The 14,352-nt window shown below is 34.4% G+C and overlaps 1 protein-coding gene across 3 annotated transcripts in view; it reads right to left on the reverse strand.

The window, feature by feature from the left end:
- Window positions 1-14,352, reverse strand: part of LOC107152458 (X-linked interleukin-1 receptor accessory protein-like 2) — a 635,481-nt gene that overhangs the window by 46,734 nt on the left and 574,395 nt on the right. For all 3 annotated transcript variants that reach the window (XM_048796877.1, XM_048796876.1, XM_048796878.1), the window contains one exon: window positions 7,087-7,360. In XM_048796877.1, the coding sequence (XP_048652834.1) occupies window positions 7,087-7,360 (274 nt within the window). The remainder of the gene's footprint in view (window positions 1-7,086; window positions 7,361-14,352) is intronic.

Raw genomic sequence — 14,352 nt, forward strand, 5'->3', positions numbered from 1 at the left:
CCCTATAGATATAGGCTCGATAATTAGCTGGGATAAATAGATGATCAGAGATTGAATCTAGAAAGAAAGGGCTAGAAAAAGTAGACAGTGGTGGCAAGGGAATAAAAGGTGTGAAATGAGATTGTGAATGGGACAGCTATAACCTCCAACACTGCAAACTGTTTCAAGTGGTCTGCCATATTCATTGCACTACCTTCTTGGCCCTTAAAAAGATATAGACTTTGCAACACATATAGGTTGCAACCTTAATTCTATTAATAATAACTATAACTCTGAAATTCACTGTATTTTATATAATGATCAAGGAATAAAAAGTGTATAGAATACCTGTGTTAGCTAGTTCATCAATAACTATTTGTAATCAATTTTTATTTTATGGTCATAAAATATAATCCATTAATTCTTTAATCCTACTAATTGATTAAACCATAAACATCTACTTCTTTCTGATAAACAAATTGAAAAGAGTTGAAATTGTATTAGCAATATATAACAGAATAGTTATATCCCCCTCTACATATGCACACAAACACACACACACACACACACACACACACATATATATATATATATATATATATATATATACATACACATATATACAAAATTCACTGTTAATGAAATGAAAGCAAAATCACAACTTCTTTGATATGTTGTTACATATAATTTTATAAACAAATTTTATAAATAAATTTTTATCAAAATTTGGAGATTGAAAAACAATTTTGTCAGTTTAGATCTGTGCTCTTTTATGCATAATTGCTACCAAAAATAATGAAATCAGGGACTTATGCTTATAACAGAAAATAGAGAGAAAAACAATGAATTGCATTTCATTTTAGCCTATAAATAGACCAAAGAAGGCATTCGTTACTATCTTAAGACCCTGCTACACAATGTTGATCTTTTCTGGGGTCAATTAATTCTATAAGATCCAGGCTTTCATTTTTTCCAAGAGACTATCGGCTTTCCTGGAAATTGCTACCCAGGCAACTGACTTCTTGACAGTTAACTTTTCAAGGATCGATAGTTAAGATGGATTTGAATTATAAGAAATGTTTAATGTCCTTTGAAATCTCTTGGTATCCATTGTGGAGAGTAAGATCAGGAGGGTAGAAAGTGATAAGAACTATTTCCTAGTGTTTGGGGTAGACTAGGATAATGGCTTTTCTTTTTAAAAGATATCAGTTTCCCTACAATATGGCATAAAGGGAATCCTGCAGTATAAATTCAACAGAATCTTTTTTGACTGAAATATAAAAATTGCTGATATATGTTATATAGGCATTTATAGATCAGGATGATTTAAGAGCAAAAATCAGGGAAAATAACACTTTTAATTTATTTCTTCTCTTTTATTATGGGATATTTCAAAAATATACCAAAATTAAAAGGACAATATAGGGGCTGGGGTTGTGCTCAGTGGTAGAGCACTTGCCTAGCATGTGTGAGACACTGGGTTTGATTCTCAGCACTGCATATAAATTAATAAAATAAAGGCCCATTGACAACTAGAAAATATTTAACAAAAAAGAAAAAAATTTATAACGAACCCTCAGTTGTCCATTATACAGATTCAAAACTTAGCAGTACACTACATTTATTGTTTAAACTATTCCTATCCCTTCAACTTTCTTGGTGATGGTTTCCTGGAGGAATAATCATTTAAGAATGACATGATAATTCATATTTGAATAATTAAAGCAAATGTCATGACTCTGGGCAGGATAAATATGGTAAGGAACTCTTTAGAAAAAGTTTGTGAAGCTTTCAGATTTGGGGAAACTAGCTTATTTCAATGATTATTAAAGAACAAAAACAATTGAATTATGTTCTCATTTAATAAAGAGATTTCTTGTTTTGTTTACATCCTTGTAGATATAAATGCTCAAAAAGAATTTGAACCTCTAACTAGTTCTTTGTACTTGGTCATATTTATCCTCAAATATGCAGGTTTCTCTATTATTTTTTTTCAATATCCATGAATTTAACTCAGGATTATAATATTACTATATTTGTCTTCATCCACAGTTTAGACACCCTTATTGAGAAAATGATTGTGTGGGTTTTGTCAGATAAGATTAGTATATCATTATTCTATTATATGCCTTCATTGAAAAGATTTGGGTATGGAGGTAGGAAAATAGGAATTCTTGGATTGGCACTGCATCTCAAAATATGACTTTATCTTCCACTAATCATTTATTCCTAATCTATTAGCATGATGATAAATTCAAATAATTGCTCTTGAGACAGGTTAAATAAAAATTTTAAAGTAATTAGTTACTGAACTATCATAAACAGTAACCTTACTATGACTTAAATAGGTGAAGAATATTAATAATATTTCATATCTGTATTTCAAACACAATGAAATAAATAGAATAATTTCTAATAAGGTTAAGAAAACTCATTTGTGGTTAAATTGAAGTATCAAATTAGGAATTTTAGGTGAATATCCACACTGTCAATTTAAGAACCTTTTTCAACTATAAATGTCACTCAACAATTATATAAAATCACCTATATGGAGGGAATTTATCACTTGGCACATACTTGAAGTCAGTGGCTACTACTAGATCAGAAATGTTTGCTATTCACAGAAAAAAAAATGATAGTTACTTCATCTATGTATACTAAAATTAAATTTCTATGTCTTTGAGTTGACAAGAATGGTTGCTTCCTTTATATTTTCTTTGTGTTTCATTATTATTTTATTGAACATTACTGTTCTAGTTGTTAAAATTCTTGATTATCATTTCATGTTGGATGATTGATAGATGGAAAACACTACTGTACTTTTGTTTTGGAAATGGGGTCTTACTATATTGCTCAGACTGGCCTCAAACTCCTGGGCTCAAGTGATCCTCCTGCCTCAGCCCCTCAAATATCTGGAACTACAGATGCGTAACACTAAGCCTGACACATTGCACATTTGTGTACATTCTTTTATTGTGTTAACAGACTAGATTATTCTTATACATTCTTTGGATTAATTTTTCTATATTCACAAGCTTATCTTTCTGCATGATATTTAAATCATTTACCCAAATTCCAAGTTCTTTAAGTATAATTAATTGACTACAATTAATTTAAGACTTTAATCTGTCAAATGTGTAAGATTCTTTTTAATTATAATTATTAAGTTGTAGTAATTGTACAAATTAATAGGTTTCACTGTAACTGTGGCATTTCCATACATGGCTATATTGAGCTTTGATCATGTCCACCCTCCCATCTCCTACCCCTTTGCCCCAGATCTCCTTCCTGATTCCAAATCATCCCCTTTTCAGGTCATCTTTCTTGTTGTTTTGGTTGCTTCTTTTAGAACAGTGGTTTTCAAATTTTGCTTCTCTTTAACAAAAATACATATGATAGATAATATTCAAAAGTTCCACCCAACACAATCAGTTCCAATTGTTCCCTAAGGCCTTCTGCATAAACAAAAGAAGGTACCAGTTATACTTGAATCAAAGCCTGTGCTCAATAGAATGACATCCCTTTCTCTTTTACTGACTTATATGTGAATTGAGAACCACTAACTCAGATTTGATCTACAATAGATATAAACAATTTGAATCTGATGTGTACTTGAAAGAGGGCCATGTATAGGAAAGCACTTCCAGGATATTGGGAAGTTTCATTACTCTCAGAGTATTCCATCACCATCTGTGAACTTGTGCATGAAATCGTGCAATATTTCATTTAAAAGCAAACAAATTTTCAGCTGATAGGACTTAGAAGCACCAAAACCCTAGAAGAAATGAGTACACCTAACACCTGAATCTTGATTTCTAGTGCTATTCTCTATTAAAGTGAATCAGGCAGGGCTCTTGGGAAAATGGATAATTCTCTAATTCTCAGCCTGAGGCAGGAAATACACAAAATAAGCTGGAAACACTTTTTGGTAATGTAAGAAAATGCTGCAAAAAAAAAAAAGCAAAATAGCTGGTTGCAGTGGCACACGCCTGTTATCCCTGCTACTTGAGAGGCTAAAGCAGGAGGATCACAAGTTTGAGACAAGCCTGGGAAACTTAGTGAGACCCTCTCTCAAAATTTTAAAAACTAATAAAAATTAAAAGAGCTGGGAATATAGGTCAGTAATTCAGCACCCCTGGGTTCATTCACAAGTACTACAAAAAATAAAAGTAAGCAAAACAATCCCAAATTGATGGGGTTATAACAAAGGAACAAAAAAGCCAATGAAAGAATTCCCAATGGGCAAATTTGAGAGATTTGGAGCAAGAAAATAAAATAGAATTGCATTATAATCCAATGCATTATATAAATATCCATGAGTCCATACTAATAAAACTAAATGATTGAATAAATAAATAAATACAGAAGAAAAGACAAATCTGCCCATGCAAAAGAGTTATAGATAATTCTTGTAGATATTCCACCCTGAAAGAGGTAGAACACAACTCCCCACCCTCAACTGTAAACTGTGAATAATGACTTTCTTCCAAAGACTACAGTATGGAAAGAAAGGCAAAATCAGCAACTTTACAGTGAAAAAAGGCAAATGCTATCTCAAGCCGGGTGATCAAGGTTAACATCAACAGTAATAAGTCATATTGATCCATTCCACCCTTGATACAATGTGTTGAGAATGGTATTTTACGTTTACAGACTTCCTCTGCAAAACACATTATCCCAGTCTAACCATGAGGAAAACACCAGACATATTTCAACTAAAACACATCTGACTGATACACCTCAAACATTCAAGGTTATCAAAAACAAGGGAAGTCTGATGAATTGCCACAGACAAAAAGAGCTTAAAGGAGACATGACAACTACATGGAATGAGGTATTACAGATGAGATCCTGAAACAGAAAGGGATATTAAGGAAAGACTCAGGAAATACAAAGAAAGTATTTACTGTTGAACAGTATACCACTATTACATTTGTTCATTGGTTCATTAGTTGTAATAAATATATCATAGGCAATGTGAGATATTAATAAGAGTGAAGAATATACAGAAACTGTACTTTCATTGAAATAATTCTGTAAATCAAATTACTCTAAAGCTTAAAAGTACATTTAAAAATAAATAGGGAATTTTTGTTATAGCACTTTTATACACATAAAAATCTGTAAACAAAGTGTATAGTCTTCAATAGGAAAATTAATATTTCAGTTGTGGTATTATAAAATATTAAGCAACACAGAATATTATACACTAAAAAAAAGAGTGAGTGAGCTCTCAAATGACTTGGAGAGATTACTACTAAGTTTATTTTACTAAGAAAATAAAATGCCGAGAAATATATAATCCTGCTTTTATTTTGTAAAACAATGAGGAGAATCTCCATGTAAAATGTTTGTGTAGTTTTTTAAAAAGTAAGGAAAATGCATGTAATGTTCACACTAAGTTGTTATCATTGCTAGGAGTAGGAGAGTGGTTTAGAGGTGGGAGGGAAAAAGAGGAGAGGTATCTAGACTGAGGACATAAGTAGGGCAGAGGAAGTAAGCAATAATTAGTTAATTGACTCATTATAAACCTGTGCATACTGAGTTAATGCTTTGCAAATAAACATTAAATTTGTGAAAACAACAAACAAAAGCAATAGAGGTAGGTGGAGAGAAAGGGATCTTTTTGATTGGCAGATTGTGCAGTGAGGATGGAGGATATAAAGGGTGTGACTGAAATATAGAGGGTGTGACTGAAATATAGAGGATGGAGGATATAGAGGGTGTGACTGAAATTCAGCTATAGTGACTGAAACTGTATTTTCTAGGGTGTTGTTACACCCTAGAAAAAGAGTAACACCACCCTAGAAAATACAGTTTCAGTCACTATAGCTGAATTACACCTACTTCTCAATTTTGCCAAGAGCTGCACACTAAGGGTGTGATGAAAATAATTGATGCTTCTGCCAAAATCCTGGGGATTTTTTCTACCTCAAACAGACACTGAACTTACCATTTGTTCTTCCAACATTCCCCTCCCTACATTAAAGTGATTCTTAAGGCATCAAGAAGGTTCTCAATTTTATACACCACCTTGTTCTCCTGCCCTTTAGAACAATGAGACCTCACCAGGCAGTTCCAAGTGTTTTTGATGAAGAAGTGACATAGCTTTGGCATCAAAGTCCACAGGAGACAAAAATAGGGTCTGTATTTTCAAAAGTTAAAATCAAATAGTAGAGTTCAGATCCCTGTTGAGCAAGATCAGAGACTCTCAAAACGGCAAAATTGAAAGGTGATTTAAAGGTCATCTCAGCTATCTACTTCAATACCTAATCCAGTCTCTATATGAGATGCTAGATCCTAGATTCTAGTACTGGGATAGAGAGGGGGAAGGGAAGACATATTGTACAATCCCTAAAGATAAAACAGATTGCTTTTCACTGTAAACTTCTTGCAAGCAAGAATTTTGTCTGTGAAATCTTCCCAGTATAGCACCTAGAAACTCAGGTTGGCTGTGTGTTTACAGAGATCTGTGCTGAATATTTAGACACAGTAGAAACAAACTCACATTGAAAATTCTACAAAGGATATTAACAGTAGCTCTTTTGCTAAGAGGCCTCCTAGCAGCATTGGAGTTATTTTCCATCAACAAGGAAAGAGAGACCTTGGCCTAAAAATACTTAACATCATTTTCATGGCCAGCTATCAAGATCATTGAGCCAATTGGCTCTATGGAAAAGTAATTACTCATATAAGACCCTGGGGCAGGGGTGGAGTTGGAAAAGAAAAGAGTCACACAATTTTCTATATTAAATAAGCACACACAGTACTTTATGATAATTTGATACAAATTTGCTGCATATTTTCAATAGGTAATTAGAATTGAATTTACTGAAGTACTCCATGTCCTGTAAGCTATTTTTAAATTTTTTTTTAGTTGGACACAATACCTTTATTTTATTTATTTTTATGTGGTACTGAGGATCAAACCCAGCATCTCACACATGCTAGGCGAGCACTCTACCACTGAGCTACAACCCCAGCCCCATCCTGTAAGCTTTTAAGAACATATCCACCATATACTGTGAGGTACATCTGCGTATACTCCAGTCCTAATCAAAAGACTATCAGCCACATGATTGAGTAATATTTTCACATGATACTTACCTTAAAACACAAGTGTAAAATCCACTGTCTTGTGCCTCAGCTGAGTGAAACCATATTGAATCTTCTTCTTTGCTCATCCTGACCTCTGAAAAGATGATGGGCTCTTCCAAATCACCTTTGTTTTTGTACCACATAAGCCTGAGCCCAGTGCTTTGGGCCATGCTGTAGTTGGTACGAATGTAACTGTAGAAAAGGGCACATTTCACTCGAACTGGTTCACCTGCCAAAGCCATGTATGTCTTGAGATCCACTGACCAGTCAATGCAGCCATCCACTGAAATGAAAACCAGATGAGTCATGAGATTCAGTGTGCATGTTTGGTAATAATGATAAGAGCAACCATCATTGCCATCATGTACTGAGAACTTTCTATGAACCAGGTACTGAGTCAAGTTCTTTACATAGATTACTTTATTAAACCTTCTCAGTGACCCTATGAGATAGACCAGTATCTTTCTTAGACTATATCAAATAGGACCCTGCTCTAGCTCTGTACCTCTAGGTGTTGTTTTTTTTTTTTTTTTCCAATCAACTGTAGCAACCTTCAACTTGGTAATCAAGATCCTCCTAGGAGTTCTAGCACTCATACAAACAAGGTTGTTCTGAGATCTCCCAGCCAGATCCCAATTCCAGCAGAGTGTCTGGGCAACTGAATTGCTCCTACTAGCTATTGAGTATTTCCTTTGCAGAGCCATGTGAAATTGGGCTGCTAGAATAGCAGTGATGTATTGCTCTTAGGTGACTCAAATAATTTATTACGCAAGAGTCACACAAAGCAAATATTTCCAAGAGGTTCCAGCACAGTCTAGGAACAGGACTGAGATAACAGTGGCATTCTTATTTTACTGATGAGGACACTGAGACTCAAATAAATTAAATGACCTTACCCAAGGTCACACAGCTACTAAATGGTGGAAAACCCGTCTCTGATTGCAGGGACTATATTCTTAACTAGTGTATACTGCCTATGCCTATAACCGTAATGAGAACCAATTTGTTATTTAGCTGACTTTGAGATAGTAATGTTGGGGTTAGAAGGAGTGGGCACCTAAAGTGATTATTTGCTATCAAATGCATGTCATTTTTCTATGGTATGAAGTATTAATAGTAGATATTTAACCACAGGTCAATTTCTCTTTATACCCTTAGGTTTCCCTTGCTGCTTAGCTGGTGTGTGCTCATGGGAATATATTAGATTAATGCCAGCTTTAATCAAATAATATTAGGTGGGTAAATCTACCTTTAAAGAAAGTCATATATAGAAAATTTGCTCTTTACCAGAAAGGCTAGAAATGAGACACTGCAGCTAATTTAATATGGTAGTCAATATAATTAGCATAGATATTCTCCCTCTGATTGCTTATTTTTGAAGAATTTCATCAAATTATGCTACATCCTTTTATGTTACTTGATTACTGTTTATAAATTAATCATTTCATAAAATGTATAAACACTGCCATTTTAAAATTACAAGTTTTGCTTATAATTTTGTGAACTGATCGGCTTCCCTTTTTAGATGTTGAGAACTTAGTAACCCAATGTGTTTCACTTTTTCACCTCAGTTGACAGGAAGTTGAGAGCTAAATGTAATGCCCAAGTGTAATAACCATCATACCTCAGGATTTCACTTTCTGTATGTGAAGGATTATTGAACCAGGGTTTAAGAACTTCCAGGAGAAAGATACATGAATAGACTTCAGGTTGTTGGCAAAATAATTGTCTATTTGCAAAGGTATACCATTTTGAGGAACTTTTCTATAGCCTAAGAATTTTTTTGAATTCCATAGTTTCTGATCTTTTTTTCTGACTTGATTTTTCTCTTCGCTGCTGCAAATGTGCTTTTTATTATAAGTTGCCGGAATTGTTAATATAATATGTGAAGTATTCATTAGAAGTAAATACTAGATTCAAAAAACTCATATTAAACTTATACTGAAGGGTATATAAAACTTCTTTGAGTATTCAGAAGTACCAAATTCATCACTATGGATTTTAATGTCCACTGTTTACTGTTAAAGCCAAGAAGATATAGATTTGACTAAATATATACTGATAATTGGCTATCTCTTGGGGTCCTTTTTATTCTCCCCTTGGTTTTGGCTTGTTTACCTATGATTTGTCAATCTTATCACTCATGAACAGAGAGGGAAATTTGAATTAATTAAACTTTGGGGGGTTAAAGTAAATTACTGAAAACATATCTCTAGATGCAATTTTAATATTTATTTTATCATTTTGAAATGAATTTTGTCTTATTCCTTCTTATGGATTATCATGAAACTGTTCACATGCATTTAAATAAATCAGAGGACAATGGTGGAATATTTTTTTAGGAAATGTAACTTTTTCATAGATGGATTTTAAAAGTTGATTAGTGGAAACAAAGAAAACATGGAGACAATAAAAAAGAGAGCCATGTTCTATTTCTCATTCTCTATAAACCCTAAGATGCACAGTAATTGTTTTTGAATCAATAAATTAGACTTGGAAAAATAGCTTATACCTCTATAGTTATTTATTTGATAGAAAAAAAATCTTCTTGATTTTTTTTTCATTTGCTCCCTAAATTCCTTTAATTCCTTCTTCTGAACTGTTACATCTGAACTATCTACACTTTTACAATGTTAACAAACCAGTTTGGCCCATAAGTGATGAGACATTATTGGTATTGAAAATAATCAAAAGGGTATATAAAACTTCTGCTACTGAGTTACAACAATTATGCTCAACAAGAGTTTGAAGCATTTAACTGCTCTTACAATTAGCTTTTTCATATAGACCTTGAGAGTACACTGAGAATTCATTTTCTTTTAAGTAGCATCTAAGCAACATGCATTTGATTTAATAGATTTATACCTTCTTTTTTTCTTCTGTTACCTTGTCTTAGGTATCAGAGAGGGTGTACTTGGAGAACACAAACCAGTAATGGGGAACATGACTTCTAAATGTTATCCCCTTTATTATTTTTTCTTTCTTAGTATTTACAGTACAAGGTTATGCCATAGGTATTTAGAGAGACTGAGAGGGTTTTTCCCATTAAATAGTTAAAGGATATGATATCAAGGATCTATGAAGGCCCATATATAAGCAAATATTTTGCCATACTAAATTTCCACTAGTAGAATTCCATTTCTGTGAGCTAACTTTCTAGCTAAAGAATATTAGATCCCTAGTAGATTCTAAAGAAGTGATATGATCTATTTATTTTGTATTGCTATTCTTAGCAATCTAACTAAGTAGCAAGAATGGATGTAATAAGATAGAGTACACTTATTTTCAGATTTGGGACTACTGAAGCAACTAAGAAATATAAACTGAGTTGAGAGGCCTGAAAAGTCAGGTAAAAAGCCAGCATAAAGAGCTTGAACATTTGGGTTTAACCAGGATGATCTGAAAGAGATCAGAGGGTCACAAAAAAAAGGAAAGAAGAGGTAAAAGGTCACATACAACTGAATTTACCAAGTGCCATCACAAGTCACAAAACCATGTCACATTTCTTTCTTTTTTTATTGGTTATGTTTAATTTCTAATGACAGTAAAATCCATTTTGACATAATTATAAAAAGCATGGAATATAATACCTCAGTATCTCTCCTTCCCCTCCTCTGCCCCACCACCAACTTCCTTCCCTTTACTGATATTTCTACTATTTACCCATATATTTTTAAAAATTAATTTCTTATGGATGTGTAAGGTCAGATACATTGTGGTATAGTCATATATGTACACATGAAAATTTTGTCCTTCCATTGTCTTTCCTTTTCCTATCCTTCACCTTTCCCTTCATTCCCCTTTGTCTAATCTCTGAACTTCTATTCTTCTCCCCTCACCCTTATTGTGGGTTAGCTTCCATATATCAGAGAAAACATCCAGCCTTTGGTTTTTTGGTATTGGCATATTGCATTTAGCATGATAGTTTCCAGATCCATCTGTTTACGGGAAAATGTTATAAAGTTATTCTTGTTTATGGCTGAGTAATACTCCATTGTGTTATATACCACATTTTCTTTACCCATTCATGTGTTGAAGGGCACCTATGATGGCTCCATGGCTTAGCTACTGTGAAGAATTGTGCTATAAACATTGAATAATTGTGCTATAAACATTGATGTGTCTGCGTCACTGTAGTATGCTGATTTTAAGTCATTTGGGTATAAATCAAGGAGTGGAATAATAGAGTCAAGTGGTGGTTTCATTCCTAGTTTTTTTAGGGATATCCATACTGCTTTCCAGAGTGGTTGCACCAATTTGCAGTCCCATCAGCAATGTATAGTACATCTTTTTCCCCACATCCTCATCAACATTTATTGTTACTTGTATTCTCGATAATGAGGAGCTTGTCACACTTTCAGAGCCTTTTGCCTGTGGACTCTCCATGTCTGTGTGGCAAATAGCTGAATGAAAAGATTTGTGATACTGCTTACGAAGGTGAAGGCTATGGCAAGGACGGTGACATAATGGAACTGAGCAGTTCACAGAAGAAGCCCAATGGTGAGCTTGACCTCAGCAGCACCGGCCTCCAACCAACAGAGCCATTCAACCCTATTCTGTTCACAGCTTCAGTGGCAGCTGTGGCAGCAGGCCCCCAACAGGGCTCCTGAGAAAAGTGTTTTCCAGATAGATTTGCTTCTCCCCCAGGTGATTTAATAAGTGATTCTCACTGATCTGCTACATGTGTAAATAGAATCACTACAGGATAGGGGAGTTTTCCACACAAAAGGTGAAAGTCTGAGGCTTTGCCCCCCCCACACACACACAAATGGTGAAATTCTGTAGAAGCATCCTACAGAACAAACACATTGAAAATACAAGTGCTTGAATACTTCCCCTCTGCTTAATAATCACTCAGTATAGTTACAAATATTCCTGTTCTACCATTAAAAAAAATACCTCCAGGGCTGAGGGTATAACTCAGTGGTAGAGCACTTACTTGGCTAACATATGCAAGGTCCTGGGCTGGTGACACGCACTGCAAATAAAATTGCATACAATTTCATTGTGGCTACTGAAGTCTAACTAACCCATATAAAAATAATATCTCCTAGATAATGCTAAGTGAAGTTAGCTAATCCCCAAAAACAAATGCCAAATGTTTTCCCTGATATAAGGAGGCTGATTCATAGGGAGGGGGAGCACAGGAGGAATAGACAAATTCTAGATAGGGCAGAGGGGTGGGAGGGGAAGGGACCTACCTGCAGCAAGGATGGTGGAATGTGATGATTCATTACTATCCAAAGAACATGTCTGAAGACATGAATTGGTGTGAATATACTTTATATACAACCAGATAAAAAATAAAAATAAAATTCACACACACACAAACAAAAGTTACACATCTGACATTCAGGTTCCCTATTCTTCCTAATTTGTACGCTGAGCTCTTAAAACTCTAAATATTTGTCTTAGTTCTAAGACTGTTTTGTTCAAGTCTGTCAGAGATTCTGCTGTGCAACCCAGAGTCCCAGGTTCAAAATAAATTGTGCTGGTGTGCTTGGAAAAAAAAATCTTCTATTTCTACATTTTTCATTATCTGTTCACTCTTTAATCTATGCATAACAATTCAAGTATTTAAAAGAAGAGTTGTGTTTCTTTTTTTCTTTTTAAAAAATATTTATTTTTTTTAGTTGTAGTTGGACACAACACCTTTATTTCACTTATTTATTTTTTTATGTAGTGCTGAGGATCTAACCCAGGGTCTCGCACGTGGGAGGCAAGTGCTCTACCGCTGAGCTACAACCCCAGCCCCGAGTTATGTTTCTTTAGATTATCTTCTCCATTCCCTTGATTTAGATTTATATAAAGCTCACAAAGTTGTTACTCTTGGTTTAGTCTTATTGGCATAAAATGCTCCAATATCTATGTTCTCTAAAACAATTATAATGGAGCAAAGAAAGTCATTTTAAAAAAACCCAGGTCTCTATTTTAATCATTTTCATTCCAGTCTGCAAAACAAGTATGTCCTTAGGGAGCTTGACATAAAGATTCAAAAGAAGGAGTATATAAAGTATATAAAGGTATATGGTAACATCCATGAAATTTATATTGCCACAAGGAGATTTCTCTGAGTGAAAACTAGAACAGTCCCCTACAAAATACCCTCAAGCTAGCAAACCCATTTAGTCCCTTTATATCAGATAAGCATGCTGTTATCTCCTCATTATAACCAGAAGAGCAAATATTGCCACACCTACCTGCTGTAAAAACAAAGCTCTGTGAAAAGTCTATAAGTTACTTTAAGAGGAGATGATGTTATTATCAACAATGATTATAATACTATGTTAGGAGAAAAAAGAATATTGAATGCAGTAAAATTAGACTCTAATGGCTATTTACATTACAATTATTTTGCTGGGGGATAGAATATATAGTTGTACACAGAATTAGTAATTCTGGATTTTGGCTGCAAATTGTAAATCCCCTATGTTAGGTAAAATAGCTAATTAGCTCATGAGAAAATATGCAAACTACAAACACTGGGTTGATATTTGCTGCAACTTAAGTACTTTTCCTGAGATGTATCCCATCCTAGTTTCATAGGCGTTTTGGGTTGACAAACTCATTTTTAAAACAATGCGAGTTGTTTTGAACTTTATCCCATTCATTTTTACCAATAGCTCTCCTTTCTAAATCTGTAGGGCAATTGTTGGGGGCAATTCATTAAATTACCACTAGAGGGCGAGCTACCCAAGGTTTTGTGAAGCACTTAGGGTTTCCTGGCCAAATCTCTAAAATGAAGGATTTGTTATTGACCAACTAAGGGTTGTTGGGGAGGAATATCCATACACTTATGGGGATGCACCACTGTGCTTGATAGAAGGAGCCCAAAACTGAGAACACAGCTGAAATCTCAGTCAAATCCAGGAACCTGGCTACATAGGTCAGGTGAATGACTCAGCACCTAAAGCTCCCATAAGCAGCAGCAGAGGCTACCAGAATCCTTAGCTTCTGAAGAACAAGGCGTTGTGCCAAATGTTTTGCATGCATTTTTTTTGCATTTCATTCTCATGTCAACTCTGAAAGACAGGGACTCTTGCCATTCCCACATTACTAGTGAGAAAACAAAAGCTCGGAGAATTCAAGTGACTTGCTCAAGATCACTCAAATTGTAGTGGCAGAATTCAGACCATAACTGAGATATATTAGATTTCAGAATGTATACTCTTAATCACTGTGTGTTCCATATTCTGCCTCCTATGCTTTTCCTCAGCTCATGAGTCAGTGAAAGATTAAAATTTACTTGGTGCTATCCAAATTGTTATATATATA

Source organism: Marmota marmota, unplaced genomic scaffold (genome assembly GCF_001458135.2).
Source record: "Marmota marmota marmota unplaced genomic scaffold, marMar, whole genome shotgun sequence".
Lineage (NCBI taxonomy): Eukaryota > Metazoa > Chordata > Mammalia > Rodentia > Sciuridae > Marmota > Marmota marmota.